Source organism: Pezoporus wallicus, unplaced genomic scaffold, assembly GCF_028554395.1.
Source record: "Pezoporus wallicus isolate ANWC-B61680 ecotype Strahan unplaced genomic scaffold, APGP_CSIRO_Pwel_v1 contig_447, whole genome shotgun sequence".
Taxonomy (NCBI): Eukaryota; Metazoa; Chordata; class Aves; order Psittaciformes; family Psittacidae; genus Pezoporus; species Pezoporus wallicus.
The window spans coordinates 1,887,828-1,906,130 of record NW_026636385.1 but is presented as its reverse complement, the minus strand read 5'-3'; the positions used below and the strand labels follow the sequence as shown (position 1 = coordinate 1,906,130).

At 38.0% G+C, this 18,303-nt stretch overlaps 1 protein-coding gene across 5 annotated transcripts in view; it reads left to right on the top strand.

Annotated features, from left to right (window-relative positions):
- The window catches only part of LOC130594358 (transcription initiation factor TFIID subunit 4-like), a 149,317-nt gene that overhangs the window by 40,470 nt on the left and 90,544 nt on the right, over window positions 1-18,303 (top strand). For 4 of the 5 annotated variants that reach the window (XM_057400196.1, XM_057400195.1, XM_057400197.1 and 1 more), the window contains exon 10: window positions 1,700-1,869. In XM_057400196.1, coding sequence (XP_057256179.1) covers window positions 1,700-1,869 — 170 coding nt within the window. Of the gene's footprint in view, window positions 1-1,699; window positions 1,870-7,205; window positions 7,306-7,963; window positions 8,325-18,303 lie in introns of those variants that run through there. The other variant, XR_008971066.1, reaches the window with a different exon arrangement.

Below are 18,303 nucleotides of genomic sequence, written 5' to 3'. Positions count from 1 at the left end.
TGAGCGCTGAGGTTTTTAACCTCCCAAAATCTTAGTTTTCCCCCTTTCTTCAGCTTTAGTTCCTGTTTTTCATTTATAGCTAGAATCTTTTAACTCGTCACTGAAATATTTAAATCATTGTTAATTGCTATGTGGCCAAGTACATTTATCAGCTGTGGTATTTGGGGACAGTTTCACAACTGGTTGGACAAGGTGGAAGAGTTTTTTTGGTCATCCATGCGCTGAATGCGTAGGAGCCCAGTTTCTCCATGGCAGTTCCTGTGTCCCTCCTATGAGTATCATACACATACTATGGGAAATGTGAAAGTGAAAATCCTTTAGACTCCTCATGAAAACTGTCAAGTTGGAAGATCAATTTTGTGATATTGTCCTAAGGAATTTCACAGAGAAGAAATCATATGCTTAGTACTCATGGGAAATAATAAAAGCTCGTTTGTGTAGCATTTTTCTGGCAATCATTGAAAAATTTTCCATTTTTTGCCTCAATTGTTAAGCACACTTATCCAGGTTTATATGAACAGAAGTCCCTTCTTGAAGAAATCCATTCTCTAAGAAAACATAGAAGTCTTCCACCAGAATGGGCTGCTCTAGTGCAGATATCAAAGTGTAGAAGGGGACAGATAATAGATTTCTAGATTTATCTCATTCTGTCCTCAGACCTTACTTGTAGCTTTGGTTTTGACTGTAGGCATTGAACTTGTAACAAGTGACAGAAAATATTCTGGGATTGCATCTGTGTAATGTTTTGGGTTTTTAAATCTTTCAAATTAAGCTTTTATTTGTTTGCTTTATGCAGTAGGTGGAGTCTGGACTTGGATGTATGTGAGTCTTTTCATGTTTATAGTCTCTATAGTTGTGTAATTGCTTCTAGAATATGCTGAAATAGTGTTCATGTCAGTAACAGTCCTAAACAGAATGTGCTGAAAAACAGATGGTTATTTCCGCAATTATCAGTCATACCTCATAGAGGTAAAAGATGCTTGGGAGATACAGGTATGGAAACTCAGATTTGTCAGTGTACTTCCTCAAGCTGTTAGGAAGGCTACTGCAGGGCAAACAAGTGAAGTCCTGCTATCATCTTCTCAAATTGTATTTGAGAAGATGATAGCATCTAATTTTTCTAAGACTACTTGACATATTTAGCTAATTTTTGTATGTTGCCATGGAAAGTACCAGTGCACATTGAAACCACGCTTGGAACCCAAATTTACCCAAGAATTCATTGTGGTCAAAGAATCTTTCCTGACTATTGGTGTCCATTTTGATAGGAATTTGTGAAATAATGCAGTATTCCAAATTCATATTTTTCCTTTTAATGTCTGTGGAGTTTTTATTTATTATTTTACTTCTAGTTTTCAGCATAAAAAGAATAGCCAAATGCTGTGTCTTTAATGGTGATCATTGCCTGACCATCCTGGTTTCATTAATATTACTGACTCTCAGGTGAAGAAAGGACACTTCAGTCACACCTTCTGGTACAGACAGATTGTTCTGCTTCCAAAGTTTTCCTAATGTGATCAAAGAAATAGTTATTTCTGAATCTAGAATATGTTCTATGAAAACAGAACTTGGTGGTTGTGCTCAAGTTGGCCCAGCCACCGGGCATGTTGCAATGATGATGACTTCTTGCAAAGCAGCTAATCACAAAATGAATGTACCACATGCAGAATTATTTTGTCTGTTTGTTTTATTATCATAGAGATGATGATGACGTCAGTGATGTTCCCTCTATGGCTGGTGTTAATCTTAATGAAGAAAGTGCCCGCATTTTGGCTGCCAACTCTGACTTGGCTGGAACTCACATACAGTCCTGTAAAGATGAACCCTTTCTTGCTGCTATACCTCTACATAAACGCATACTTGAAATTGGTGAGAACCATGTCCTTTCCTTTTGATAGTGTTTCCTTTGGAATAACTGAGTATGCTTAGCGCTTAAGATTGTTTTTTTAGGAGTTTTATTGCTTGATCTTGTATTACTAAACTTTCAAGGTTTTTGTGATAAAAGTTAATTATGTCACATTGAAAAAAAAAAAAAGTATACTGGTGCTTTTAAACATGCTTTCCCTCTGTTTTTATATCCAAGGATCTCAAAGCTCTTTGCAAACATTAATTATTTCTCACAATCCTCCTTCATGTTTTACACATGAGAAGATTGAAAGAGAGGTAAAGTAAGTAGTACAGGTCACAGAGGACACCTGTGAATAACATTTAACAGAATGTTGAATTTATCTGTCAGAATTTTCTTTCACTGTGCAAACCAGTTATTTCTTAACACGTGCATCTGTTTAAGTTAATTGTGATTTTCGCATAGCTTTTTTTTTTTAAAAGGTGTGTTTATTTGTCCTGGTGATAAAGTGTATTTTTTTTGTTCTGCTATTTGAAAACAGAAGTTAAAAACTAGTGGAAAAATAACTCATCAGTATTAGTGATATTTTAAGGTTTGTAAGTATCCTCAGAATGTATTTCATATGACATACTTAATATACTGTGTATGTTCTAGTACCTAAATGCATCTTTTTCAACACGATTTTGTGATATTTTCAGAGCTATCAGTGTCTTTAGATACTAAGCTCAAATTATGTAGGGGTGTGATTTATGTGTTTCTTTTAGAGCTATGCTTGTATCACTAGTAAAATTTTTAGGGATCTAGTAATTTTAAAGATAGAAAAAGCTTGTTACACATCAGTACCATAGGGTTTTTAAGTCATGATACTTCTGAAATGTTGTGTTATTTGTGTTCATTGAATTAATGGAAGCCTTTTTTATATTGCAGTTGCAGGTAAAGTTTTTCACTGGCTTATTGTCAAGCTTCATTCTTGGATTTTAACTAGTGCCCTTTTAAGTTCTAGGAGAAATAAGTTATTTTGCATGCTGTAGTTACTACGTTGCGATGGTGCGATGATGGCATTATGTGATACTATCTGGGAAGGCGTATGCACAGCATTTTGTGAGATGGTTCACCACCACCTGGGATAGGAAGCCAACAAGGTTTCAATTAAACTTGAGTAACTGTTGTGCAGAGTGCTCACACAATAGATAATAATGGTGTAAGGAAACAAAAAGGAAGCAGATATAAAACTGTTAAAAGAATGGGAAATCAGTAATAAATTTGCCATATAAGCCTTAATGAACTGTCTGGGTGTAACAATTGCTGCACAACATGAAGCTGTAATTACAAGTGCAGGACTTAAAGGAATCTGTACATACTTTAAGAGCCACAGAATCCATCACTCTATTCATCACTGCCTTTTGGGGTTTGCTCCTCAGAGGAACAAATCCCTATGGCTGTTTTTGAAGCTTTATTGGCTTTGATAATTGAAATGAAACTTTCAAAGCTTTTAAAAGCAGCTGCAGGGATTTACTTCTCAAAAGCAGTGAATCCAGAAGAGCGGCCACTCCTAGTGATCTCCTGAAGCCACTTTTAGAGCTTTATTTTGGCTTTACATGAAGCCTTTTATAGTTTTGAAAGTGGCTGTGGGGTTCACTAGTGGCTACTATCTGGGATCTATGACTCTTGAGGAGAGAATTCCTTCAGCTGGTTTTGAAGTTTTAGAAGCTTTGTTTTCACTCTGTGTGGCCAGATTTGTTTTGCATAGGACCACACACAAATTTAGTAGTTTGTGCTACTGGGCACTTAAAATAACGACACTGTAAGGTCGCGACAAAACTCAGTCTTACCATATGTTGCTGTGCCTAGACACACGAAGGGTAAGCAAAGGAGGCTGTGACCTTCTCAAGCACATTGGGAAAAAGAATGATGCGTGAGTCTTCATTCTTCTGTTTTTGTTAAGCCTGTTGACAAATGACATAAAATACATTGTTCCTTCTTTATTTTACCTGAATAGGACTTAAACAGACTTTATTTTCTACCTTTAAGTCTATTCATACTTAATCACTTCAGTTTTGGGGCACGCTTTTAATGTTTTAGTAAAAGAGAGATTTGTGGTATGTACAGTAATAGGAAACTGCTCTTCTTTCTTTCTCAGAAGCTAGATCTTTCAAGTTTTCTGTAATATTAATCTCCTTCTCTTTTCTGAGTAAGAGCTCTGTCGAGCAACTCAGTAGTGTTCCCCAAAGGCTGTTTCAGAGATTGTGCTCCCATTCACTAGAGTCGGAATATAAACTGCTAAAGTAAGAGCAGATGCTGTTCAGTCTTTGGCAGTAACCACCAGCCAGATGCCTCAAAGTTAAAGAGGTTTCCTAATATATTGTACATTCCTACCTCTACTGTAACTTTGCAGTGTTATCGTCCAAATGTTATTTTAAATCTTAATGACTAATATTATTACTGATACTTTTAAATGGAAGAAGTAACTGAAAGGTAATTCATGCAAAGTTATTCATCCACTTCCCACATGCTTCCTTATCCAATTCTGTATCTCATCTTTGGCTGGTAAACACTGCCACTTCTTTATGTAGGAAGACAGGGCTGTGACTGTTACAAATGCTTCTGATGCAAAATCAAGTGGGTATTTCTTAGCAGATAATGGTGGGGTGTTTTTTTTTTTTGCAATTCCATGCAGGATCATAAGACTTTAAACCCTGATCTTTCTACATGACGGCACAGCACAGTGAAACATATGCAGAGCTGTAAGGCTTTTGTTTCTCTTTTTTGGGAAGCTGAGAGGCAGAGTTTGATGTTCTTTATGCATGTGCATGCTGATGTCCATATAAACTCTTAAAACTTCCTAGGTCTTTAACTCTGTTACTAAAATGGGCAGTATTTCTTTAAAGGGCAAGCTAAGCCAATTAGACACTCACAAATAAGTAATGCTGAAATCCTAGCTTTTTTATGTGGTGTTATGGGAAAGAAACAAGAAAAATAACCTTCATAATTATTTCATCTTTATTAATTTGTAAGGTGGTTTTTCATGTGTAAGAATGCTGTATGAGTAAAGTTTTAGAAGCTGTTTTGTGACATGGTATGTTTCTGCTGTTTACCAAAAGGGGCAACACTTCAATGAATGAAATAATTTGACTTACTAGGTTGTTCTCAGCTAACAGTTTCCTCTGGTTTGTACCAACCTTGTGAAAATAGAAACTTTTTGGCTCAGGAATTACTTTGTTACAGCATTGTTTCTCAGAGCAGGTAAGAATTAGGATGCATTGTATTTTATATTTAGTATTCAATAGTAGTGAAAGGTAGCAGGACATAGGGAAGAATTGGATGAAAACTGAACACATTTTATATTGCCTGCTACTAAATCCATGGAAAAGGGAACAGCTATGTTATGTATTTTTCTGAGAAGTCTGTTGACTGGGATTTGGTGGTCTCTAGAACACCCAGTAGTGGTTTCAAAAAGCTTGCTTTATGTTTTGTGATCAACCACGTGTGATATTCTCACAACCTCAGAATCTGTAGCAGTTTATTAATTCCCACAGCTTTTGTTTTATTTCTGGGTTTTTTTTTTTTTCCTACAATCTATGATGCCATTTTGCTTTTATTGGCTGTTCTGGAAATGTCAGAACTTGTGGAGAATCTTAACCATAAATTAGCTGTCTTAATGCAGTGATAATGAAACTCAAGTTAGGCATACTGTATTCATTGGCCTAGCTTGTTTTTTTGCTCTCTGTTCACTTTCAGTGTTCTTCACCCTATTTTTCCTACTTCATTTTTTTTATTGTTACAGAGCACTGGCTAAATAGAATAATTGCAAATGTGAAATTCTTAAGAAATGTGGGACTGGCTTGGCCATACTGAACACATTTTAACTGTCCATCTTGTATTTTCCAAATTCTTTTTACCTAAATATGTATGAAAAAATGTATTGGGGGATCATCAATTATATTTTTGGTTTACATTCATTTGGAATTATTTTTACACCTCCATTAGGAAATATTTTTTTCTGTTGCATGATTTTATGAAATACTGTATTTATGTCTGGTTTCTAGCCTTGTTGTAAATTTCCTTTGGAAAAATGCTGTTACATTGACAATATAGCATACACCTGCAACATTTCCTGTCACAAAATTAGTACTAGATTCTCTTGCTTCATCCAAATAGAGTTAGGCAAGAACACATACAGTGGTGCAGGCCAGTTATTAGGAAGCTTGAAAATGTGCTGATGAATCCAAATTCTGCTAGTCAGTTGTTAAAAGGCCTACAGTCTTTCTTGAAACAGTTTCAGAGAAGCTTGGCTTGTAAGAATTAAGCCACTGTCTCTGTTAACATAGCAGTTGTAGGGTTAGGCTCAACATAATTTATAGCTTTACATGTGATATATTTTTTTAAGTCAGTCTGAAATATTGATAATTGTTCTGCCTTTATTCTTTCTTCTGTCATACTTGAATTGCCTGTCTGCTGTAAAAATGCATGTTAAAACATAAGAAAATAGCTTATGCTTTTTCTGTATTCTGGAATGTATTGAATCTGCTATGTGGCCTCACAGTGGCAGCCCAGTTGTATGCATGCATGTGTATATATTGTAAATAAATAAATTGGATACTCTAGAGGATATTTAATGTTGCTAAACCATCTAAGAATTGATTGGGATATCATTCATGGAACCAGGCCAGTAGATTTCAGAGCTTCTATTTAAAGCATTTGTTACTAGTTTAATAAGAGTTATTCTGTCACCCTGCTTCATCTGTTTGTTTGTCAACAGTTGTGCTTATGTTTGAATGAGATGAAACTGCACTATTGATGATTGCTCTTTCATATACAGAGAAATTCTAACATGAAAGCACACTTCTCTGGTTTACTTTAGAGAGTTTTTATAGCTGCTTACATTACAGCTGTGGGTTCTGAAATTCTGAGCTATTGTGTTTACTGTGAATGTAATCTTTTGTTTTCACTGCACTTTTTGTTGATGTGACTTTGTCATTTTTATTGTTGACTTTTAACTTTTTATCCATGAGTTGATTTGTCTTCAATCTGAAACATTCTTTTAAGATCAGTTTTTCTACCAGCATCTTTCTATCAGGGTGATCTCCTTAAATGCTTCTGGACATAACTCTTGATTGTGTTTGGAGATAGTTCTAACATGTACTTGTTCATAAGCCTAGCATTTTGAAATTGTACACTGTCTAATGACCCGCATGCCTGTGGCAGGGGGTTGGAGCTAGATGATCTCAAGGTCCTTTCCAACCCTATCTGTTCTATGATTCTGTGATTCTGTCTTAGTATCAGCAGCAGTATTGCCAAATAAACATAACCAGTAAGTATTTCAGCAGAGTGTTAAACTGTATTGTTCTTTCTTTAATAGGTCCATGATCAGACTTCCTGTTTTACACGATGTCCCAACATGTGTTGGAATGATAACTTCAGTACCACCTGAGAGCTTGGAGTCTGCCTTTCTGTGAAAGGTAGGGCAGCTTCTGTTCAATATTTTTTGTGTATTTCTAAGGTTTTCTTTTTACTAATCTTACTGGTTCTGCAACACTACAGAATCAGAGTTATGTATTTAGCAGTATCACCTTTAAGTGGCAGAACTGGTGTTATTTCATCAAACAGTAATTTCTCAAATGTAGATCTGTTCAGAATATGATTATTTATGAAAATGAAGCTGTTTCAGGCATCATTTTCAAAGGTTTTACTCCAGTTGAACTGACAGTGCAAACGAAGTACTTGCTCCCAGAAATATTTGGAGAGTTCAAGTTTTGTTTTCACCATAATACCTTGCTTCTGTTTTATGAATGTAGTGGAAGAGCCTTCTTGAAAAGGTCTTGCTATTTCTGGAAGGCAGTTCTGGCCTTCAGGGCCTACCAAAATATGTTGCCCAGCCTCAAAATAAGTTTGTATCTGGGAATTGAATGGCTCAAAGATCTTGGGCTCTCTGCAAAGGAGAGCAAAATTAAGATCATCATTCTGTGGAGATGCATTCTCTACCAGTTTAATTTATAAAGTCCATCTCATAAAGAGATTTCTGGTAATACATACTGGATGTAAAATAAGAACAATAAAAAGAAAACCTTAGAGAACCATTTAATATTGTAATAAAGCTGACTTACCTTATCCCTATAGGCAAACTCCATGCTCTAGAGGTGGTGCTAATGTCCCTAACTCTCAACACATGTTGGAACATCTTTGTGGAGTAGGAAGTCATTGATCAGTGAGCAGCATCTTCAAGGATCATTTAAAGGGGAAAAGTAAAAGGTAATATATTCTGAAGTGTATTGAAATGATTGTTCATTACGTTTATTTGGCAATCCTGCTGCTCATACTAAGGTCGTAATGTTTTAATTTCTTGCATTTATTAAAAGTACTGAAAACCTCATAAACTTCACTTTAGTCGTTCCTTCCCATGAGTTTGAATTGAATTTGTTAGCCTCCTTCATGTTGCTGAGTCTACTGCATATAAAGTCCAGATTCTACTATAACTCACTGCCAATTTGACTGGGTTTTTTGGGCTTTTTTTGCAGTGGTTATAACATGGAGAGGGTTTGTGTGTAGCTGTAACACCGAAGGCTGTGCTAGATGAGGTACCACAATCTGTTCTTGTACAATAATTTCGATGTGCAACTTCAGTGTCAACTATTGTAAACTACATTTGATTTTGTTAAAATACATAGCTGACTGTGTCTGATCTGAATAAATTTTATAGTGGAAGATGATCCAGCAATGCACAGGTTTGGTGTTAATGGCACAATTTCCTGATCTTGACAATTTTTCTTCTAATCATGGACATACAGAGGTGAAGATGCTGATGTTTTGAAATTCAGGTTAAGGTCTTTGGTCTACTCTTCTGGTATCCTTCATAATTTCCTTTCTGGCTGACACCTCCATAAGATGACCCTCGTGTTGAGGGTTATCGTCTGCCTGGCATTAGGCTTGTAGTGGACAATATGTTACCAATAGGACTTCTATAGTGACAGAGAGGCAGTTTCTCTGGGAGGGAAGAGGGAGGAAAGTCTGCATTGTTTGCAGAAGTTGCTATAAAAGAGCAGTAGCGTACAGGCAGATTCATATACTTGGTATTTTTTTTAATCCTCATGTGGATGTGATTGAGAGCGTGTTCTGTTACTGTGACGACTGTGCTACAGGATGCTGACATTTGTGCCTACACGCATGTTTGTCATCTCTGACATTCTTATGACAGTTCTCCATCTTGGTCTCACCTGACATCCTTTCATAATTGTAGGCTTTGTACTTAAGCCTGAGGTCCTGTAATGACTTAGTGTCTTCTGATCTTGGGTTTAGCCCAAGAAGTACATTCTTCTAGCCTGCATGAGAACAGGTAAGAGCTAAATCCCCAGATAAGAACTTCGCTGTTGCTTTCATAAGGACTCTTAACTTGCATCGTTGCCTTATTAGTTCTTTCTCATCTGGTCCCTCTAACAATCTCTTTTGATTTGGCTCTGTAGTGAGTACCCAAACAAAAGCGCACTGAAGCATGTACTGTTATTCATAAAAACAGAGAACATATTTTCCAGTTCTGTACAGTAACTCTGTGTTTATTCTTGAATGCCTTTGGAGACGCTTATTATATTGTATTATATTTTTGTATGGGGAACACGAAGATTTAAAAAAAAATCCTATTACTGTAATTTGTATATTCTCATTTGACTTGTTGAGACCTGCACCTATTACAGTTCTTATCCCTCCTCTGTCTTTTACATTTTACATTTTCTTCACATTATACAGGTGGTGCAGCGCAGGTTACTGGGCTCATAGGGTAGGATCTGAATGTATTTCCCAAAGGTTCTTTGACATTCAGTTGCTCCTTTTTAATAACTTCATCACCTTCCTGTTTTTTTAGGATATATATGTGCAATTGAACAAAAGTAATCTTAAAGAGGAGTTGTTAAAGGAGAAGGAATTAAACATCAAAATTAAGGATGTTTCCCTAGTGCATTGAGATCCTGAATTTGGAGAAACTAGGTAATATATGGTTTAGTTACAGAAAAAAATAGGGAACAATAGTAATAGCTTCTCTTCCTTCAGAGTTTACATTTTTTCTGTCCTCTCTGATGAGATGTAAGGCTTCCTTGCTATCTGAATATCAAGCATTCTCTTCTCCTAGATGCACTGTTTATACGTTCACACTTTCATTATTTGTGGCAACTCCTTCCATTTTCTAGGCTTCCACATACCTGTACATAATGTTGTTTGGTGAATAGCTTGGTTCTGTTTCAGAAAAAACACTAGGGATAATAAAAGGACTCTTTAGGGATGATTAATAGCTGCCTTTCAGCTGCTTAATTATCTGGGTTAGAGACAGAATTTTGGAAACTGGATTGTCTGGTTACATATATTTTAAGTCAGACCTCTTCTCAAATTAGTTCTTTTTGCCAAGAAGTATGAATTATGTGTGGGTTTCCCCGACTTACCCACCTTGTTGAGAATTCTTAGCGAAGTGAAAGCTTTTATTTAATTTTTTTTTTTTTTTTGGTCATTCTTGCATGCCTTACATCAAAAAAAAAAAGCCATTAATTGTATAAGTAGGGTTAAGTAGGATTCTTGAGAAGTTCTTTTTCTACTTGGTGAATATTTTTTTTCCTGCCTCAGATCCCACCAACTTGCATAAGAGCTCTGAATTGACACAGAAAACAAGAGCAGACGTTTGGCCTGCGTTATACATAGATTTTGCATGGGTCTAACTATTTCTCTGGTTCTCTTGTGTTAAAATAATTACACTGGTATGTATGACCCCCATTTTTCTGGTTTCCCCTGTGCAAGAATTAGGGATACAAAATTAAATTAGAAGGTAAAGCTTAAAAAAAAACAGGGTGGGTGGTTTTTTTGGTTTTGTTTTTTTTTTTTTGCCAGGAGGGTAGTGAAGTTATGGGACTCTGTTTTAAGATGTTGCAGGTTCAAAACTTCTCTTGAAAAATTATAGGAGGTAAATTCCATCCTGACCTAATAGAGAGGATAGATAAGATCTTCTAACCTAGGAGCGTCCTAGGCAATATATTGTCACACAATTATCATGGCACACTTTTTTTTTAATAGTCTTCCAGCAGCATTTCCTCTTCTGCTGTAAGAGAAGGGATGAGAAACTGTATTATCTAGTGTATAACTTCTTATACAATACTATAATTCATAACTATTTATTGTAGTTAGTGGTAAGTTAATCCACTATAGTACTGAAAACAAGCTTTATGAGTGGTTTTGTACCAGTGTGTTCATACTACAAAGTTTGAGCCTTGGTTAAACCTTCCTTCACTAGAATAATTTGGTTAGCGTTTTGTGCGGAGGGAGAAGGAGAAGAGAGTATTAAAATCTCTGTAACATTTATTAAGATTTTTTATTTCTTTAGGTTACATTCCAGTTGTATATCTGGTTATCTTTTTTTCTGCTCCGTTTTGCACTGAAAATTGTAATGTATTTTGAGGATTTTAATCTCTAAGTTTGGGATTTCTTAATTGATTTTTAAAAAGCAGCTGATTTTTCACCAGTTTCTTAATTTCACAAAATGTTTTCTGGGGAATTGTCTCAAGGTGGTTGTTCTGAAGCATAGAACAAATACTACACCCAGCAAGTTAGAATTCTCAAGAAGACCTCCCACTTTTATGCAGATGCTGGCTCATGAGGGTAGTTTTTATCCTATGAGAGGAGAAATCATAGAATGGTTTGGGTTGGAAAGAACCTTAAGATCATCAAGTTCCAACCCCCCTGCCATGGGCAGTGGCACCTCATGCTAAACCATGACAACCAAGGCTTTGTCCAACCTGGCCTTGAGCATTTACCACTTCTTCAAGCGACGTGTTCTGGTGACCCACCACTCTCACAGTTCAGTGTTCTTTTACAAACAAGATTACTGAAGTAATTCATGTTGGGTCTTCTGTTATTTTGTAAATTACAATTACATGGTGATAAGTCATTTTCTTTTAACAAAGTCAATTTATTACCTATGAATGTGAACTGGTAATGTTGAAAAGTTTTACAAAAACTTTCCCATCCCAGTTTGGGGCTGATTTGGAGCTATGGAATATATCTTGGCCTTGTGCCCCTCACAGAGCGGTGCTGAGTTTTACCTGCTAGAGGAAATCATTTACCAAATCTCAAATCACTTGGCACTGATTCTCTCTAGTTTGGCAGGAAATAATCTGTATCTTGTGGCTTCCCTAAATGCACTCCAGGTTATAGGTTCCTCAGAGATGCCTGTGCAAATGAGTTCATTTAGATTAACTGTTTTTGTGAAGAGAGCAACTAAAGTTCTATGGTTTCTCCTTTCTTCATTCTGTCTTCCAGCACCAAACAGGCTTAACGGTATAGCAAGTCAACATTTATTTAATTATTTATGCGTTCAGCTAGAAAGACTTAAAGTGAAGCTTTTAGTTAAAGGACTGAAAACAGAAGCATCCCCTGATCTGTAGCTTAATATTTAAGGTGGGGCTTTCCCTTTGATAACAGTGTGAAAGCTATATGGGAGATTTACCCTGTTCTTAAGTAGCACCTGACTAGGTTGTGGCAAGTTCAGTAATTACCATCTGTGGCTCCCCAGGATCTCAAGAGCTCTTAGTACTAGAGTTGTTCTGCCTTTGTGCCTCATCAGCCTGATAGTTAAATGCTGTTGCTCAGTTTAGAACTATTAATGCAATAATTTTAGACAAAGTACCTATAGCTTATGTTGGTTTCATGACCTGCTTTCTGTAGAGACCACGTATGGTGTGTCATAGGACATAGAAATACCTAGTTTCTAACTAGAAATAGAAATTTCTAGTTTTAGGTGTACTGCTCTCTCCCCCATATTTTTTCAGCTGTTAGTGTCCAGAAGTTCCTGTGTAGTGTAAGTCTTGAACAGTGACTACTTAGCTGATCACATGTTTAATTGCATCGAATTTTAGAGATTAAGATGTTTTGAATATCTCACTGCTGACAACTACATCAGATCTGTAAAATCATTAGTTGCCCTTATGCTGCAAGTCCTGTAAAACTCTGCTGGTTATATTGGGATTAAAAGAGGAACAGGGCTCAAGCCTACAGTTGGAAATGCAATCCAAGACCCAGCCTAGTACTTTCTGTGCTGTAGATATGACCATGTGCATCTTCGTTGCATTATTCTACATCTGATGTCATTGAGGTTAAATAGAAGTTTAAACAAGTCATGTCCCAGATTGATGAACTTTCCTGATTTGTTTCTGTTATGTAGTATGCAAGCCATCTGTAATAGCAGAGGAGGTCTAGAACTCAGAAATCTGGTTCCAGTTGCACTTTGGGCCAGTATTTCATGCATAGAACTACAGCATGCAAGAAGTTCTTTAAGAAATTGCTCCTTTTTTTAAGATGATGGTAGACAGTGCTTTCTCCATTTCTGCGTGACCTGTGATTAGGGCAAATAGGGACTAATTATGCATTCTTCCAATGTTTCTGTTGAAGGACAAGACAAATTCAAGCCCTAAATACATACTGTTTAACTGTTTAAAACCAGTTCTTCAGGGTTTTTCTGTTTTAAGTGTAAACGTAAAGACATTTTATATACAGGCACTCAATAATTTATCACATCAATAATCAGTCAGACCTGATGTTTTACAAATAATTTTTTTATCTTTGATCTCAATCCTGTCAGTCAGTATAAATTATTAAAGTAACTTTTTGATTCTTTGAAAGCCTATCTGCAAAGATGGTATTTTTCTTCTGCTTCTCAAATAGGGCAGTACTCTTCTTACAATTTATTTCAGTTTGTTTGATCAATAAAATATAATTAAACTTTTAAAGTGCAGCAAAGCACGTACCTTTCAGGTATCTAAGCAGATGATAGCACTCTCAGAATTTTCACTTCTTGGGACCTAAAAGTTTTCAATGACAAGGTTTAGGTGCTTTTATGTTTGTATAAAACAATCTTGTGCTAGTGACACATATGCCAATATCAGAATAATATTGCTGAATGTTTTTTCCCCTCAAGGTTTTTGGAACTTACATAAAAGTTCTAACTTTATAGAAACTCTGTTGCAATATCTCAAACTTTTAACTAGACTATAGTTTATTTGTAGCAAAAAAACCCTCCAAAACTTACACTTCCTTTGCATGTCATGTTGTATACTGTAGATCTTTATTAAATGCTGATTGAACCATGGTTTGCTATTAAAGTCTCCAAACATGTAATTAAGAATTATTATGTAGATAGGCTTTATCTTGTTGTTCTGTAAGTATTTGGCAGATTAGAAATTTGCTTAGTTTGGGGGTATTGATTTGTTATACTTCATGTTTCTCATATAGGATAGTGTGACTCAACTGACTTGCTTTTTTGTTTGATGCCTCTGATGTGTTGAAACTGAGTCATGCCACAAAGAATTGAAGTGTTCATGCAAACAGTCATCAATTCTTGATGGTCTTGTACAGCTCTGGTGTAGTGGAGATCTGGCGAGACCACTTAAATGAAGAATGTGACCTTAGTTATGTCTTTAAAAATATAAAACCTCAAATTCATGTGGAGAGAATGGTGAAAATTATTGCTTGGAACATTGCTTTGCTCTGGCTTAATTTTTATTTTTATCCTTGATGGTGTTTTTATCATAGCTCTAGGGAAAGTTCAGAATTGTATTGCTAAAGCCACTTTAAGAGCTTGAAGCATATACTTGTTATCAAAAATGTCTAAATTTAACAAATGTGTTATTTATAAGCAAGAACTTTTTCAAGTTACACATATTTTTATGTTTTACTTTCAAGTGTATGGCTCCTGTTTTAAATGAAGAATTTTGGTCTTAAAACTACAAATAAAGAGGGCCACATTACTGAACTTAAAGCACGTTAAGAAGGTCACCTAAAAGTCAGAAAAAAGTTCAACTTTTATTAACCAAAGACAGATTGTAGCAGTTTCTTGGTAGAACTAAGGTGGGAGGTTTTTTTATTTAATCCTAATTTTCTCTTAGGGTTTTATGTTTCTGTATATATGTAAGTGCAAATATTATGACTTACTATTGCATTGGTCAGATGGTGCAATTAAGACTGGAATCCAGAATGCTAGGACCTAAATAAAAATGCCTGTGGATGAAGCCACTGTCTAGTGACCTGGTTAGAAAGATGAATAATCTATTGAAGATATTTGTGGTTTGTGATGCAATTAAGTGTAGATAGTATTATATATGTGTATATACCTTCTTAAAACTATTTTTATAGAATCATAGAATAATTAAGGTTGGAAAGGACCTTAAGATCATCTAGTTCCAACCCCCCTGCTGTGGGGAGGGACACCTTACGCTAAATCATATCACCCAAGGCCTCGTCCAGCCTGGTCTTGAACACTGCCAGGGATGGAGCATTCACAACTTCCCTGGGCAACCCATTCCAGTGCCTCACCACCCTAACAGGAAAGAATTTCTTTCATATATCCAATCTAAACTTCCCCTGTTTAAGTTTTAACCCGTTACCCCTTGTCCTGTCACTACAGTCTCTAATGAAGAGTCCCTCTCCAGCATCCCTATAGGCCCCCTTCAGATACTGGAAGGCTGCTATGAGGTCTCCATGCAGCCTTCTCTTCTCCAGCCTGAACAGCCCCAACTTCCTCAGCCTGTCTTCATATGGGAGGTGCTGCAGTCCCCTGATCATACTCGTGGCCCTTCTCTGGACTTGTTCCAACAGTTCCATGTCCTTTTTATGTTGAGGACACCAGAACTGCACACAATACACCAGGTGAGGTCTCACGAGAGCAGAGTAGAGGGGCAGGATCACCTCCTTCGACCTGCTGGTCACGCTCCTTTTGATGCAGCCCAGGATACGGCTGGCTTTCTGGGCTGTGAGTGCACACTGAAGCTGGCCCATGTTCATTTTCTCATCTACCAACACCCCCAAGTCCTTCTCTGCAGGGCTGCTCTGAATCTCTTCTCTGCCCAACCTGTAGCTGTGCCTGGGATTGCTCCAACCCAGGTGTAGGACCTTGCACTTGGCATGGTTAAACCTCATGAGGTTGGCATCAGCCCACCTCACAAGCGTGTCAAGGTCCCTCTAGATGGCATTCCTTCTCTCCAGCGTATCAGCCGAACCACACAGCTCGGTGTCATCAGCAAACTTGCTGAGGGCGCACTCAATCCCACTGTCCATGTCACCGACAAAGATGTTGAACAAGACCGGTCCCAACACCGATCCCTGAGGGACACCACTCGTTACTGGTCTCCAGCTGGACATTGAGCCATTGACCACAACTCTTTGTGTGTGGCCATCCAGCCAGTTCTTTATCCACCGAGTGGTCCATCCATCAAATCCCATTTAGAGACAAGGATGTCGTGTGGGACTGTGTTGAATGCTTTGCACAAATCCAGGTAGATGACATCAACTGCTCTACCCCTGTCCATCAGTTCTGTAGCCCCATCACAGAAGGCCACCAGATTGGTCAGGCAGGATTTCCCCTTGTGAAGCCATGCTGGCTGTCACCAAGCACCTTGTTGTTTTTCATGTGCCTTAGCATGCCTTCCAGGAGGATCTGCTCCAAGATTTTGCCAGGCACAGAGGTGAGACTGACTGGTCTGTAATTCCCCTTCTTGAAAATGGGGGTTATATTTCCCTTTTTCCAGTCATCAGGAACTTCACCTGACTGCTATGATTTCTCAAATATGATGGACAGTGGCTTAGCAACTTCATTCGCCAGCTCCTTCAGGACCCGCGGATGGATTTCATCAGGACCCATGGACTTGTGCACGTTCAGATTTTTAAGATGGTCTCAAACCAGTTCCTCTCCTACAGTGGGCGCAAGGTCTTCATTCTCACAGTCCCTGCATCTGCCTTCCAAGACTTGGGTGGTTTGGTCAGAGCCTTTGCCAGTGAAGACCGAGGCAAAGAAATCATTCAGAACCTCAGCCTTCTCCAAATACTGTGTAGCCAGTTCTCCCGAGAGCTTCCTGAGGGGGCCTACATTCTCCCTAGTCTGTTTTTTATTTGCTACATACCTGTAGAATCCCTTCCTGTTATCTTTAATACCTCTAGCCAAGTTTAATTCTAACTGGGCCTTAGCTTTCCTAACCTGGTCCCTAGCTTCCCAGACAACATCCCTGTATTCTTCCCAGGCTGCCTCTCCTTGCTTTCACCTTTTATGAGCCTCTTTTTTTTCACTCTAAGTTTCCTCAGCAGCTCCTTATCCACCCAAGGAGGTCTCCTGGCCCTCCTGCTGCACTTCCTTCTAGTTGGATGCAACACTCCTGAGCTTGTAGCAGGTGATCCTTGAATATCAACCAACAGTCTTGGGCCCCCCTGCCCTCTAGGGCTGTATCCCATGGAACCTTACTCAGCAGGTTCCTGAAGAGGCCAAAGTCTGCTCCCTTGAAGTCCAGGGCAGTGAGCTTGCTGCACGCTCTTCTCACTGTCCTGAGGATCTCAAATTCGACCATCTCATGATCGCTGCATCCAAGGCTGCCCTGGAGCGTCGCATTTCCAACCAGCCCTTCCCTGTTGGTGAGCACGAGGTCAAGCATGGCACCTCTCCTCGTCGGCTCCTCTATTACTTGCAGAAGGAAGTTGTCTTCCACACAATCGAGGAACCTCCTGGATTGGTTGTGCCGGGCCGTACCCTCCTTCCAGCAGATGTCAGGGTGGTTGAAGTCCCCCATGAGAACAAGGCCTTGCAAGCGTGAGGCTTTTCCTATCTGTCTGTAGAGTGCTTCATCCGCAGGTTCTCCTTGATCAGGCGCTCTGTAACAGATCCCCACAGTAATGTCTCCCATAGCTATATTCCCTTTAACCCTGACCCACAAACTCTCTGTGGACTGCTCACCTGTCCCCAGACAGAGTTCCATACTCTCCAGCCTATCCCTAACATAAAGGGCAACTCCCCCTTGCCACCTACCAGGCCTGTCTTTTCTAAAGAGCCTGTAACCTTCCATTCCAACACTCCAGTCATAGGAGCCATCCCACCATGTTTCTGTGATGCCTATTATGTCATACCCCTGTGGATGTGCACACATCTCTAATTCCTCTTGTAGTTTTAAGAATATAAATATATCTATATTATATATAATATATATGTAATATATAATATAAAACTATATATTTTTATATATTTGTCATCATCATCAGGCTAGGGAAACTTGCAAAGGGAAGAGAAGCCTTTCTTCCATGTCACTTGATGATACTAAAACTGTGAAAAGCAGTTACACACATTAGAAGAATATCTCAGGAATTTCCTAGTTAGAGATCAGCATTATTTTCCTTTGATGGCAGACAGAATTCCAGTGTGCTTTTTATGAATGTGATTAAACTAAGGAGGAAATGCAGCAGCAAAGAAAACAAAAGCCAAGAAACAACCTAAGTCTGTAATATAGAAGTATCTAGAAGGTAGTGGTTTCAGCCCTTTACATAGATTCAGTTTCTGCTTGGCATTTTCTCTGAGTAGAACAAAGCAAAAGATGACGATCTGTAAACAGTGGTATGAGAGCTTTTTCTTAGGTCAGTGGATCAGTAAAAGGGGCATGCATGATTGTTTATGAAAGTAT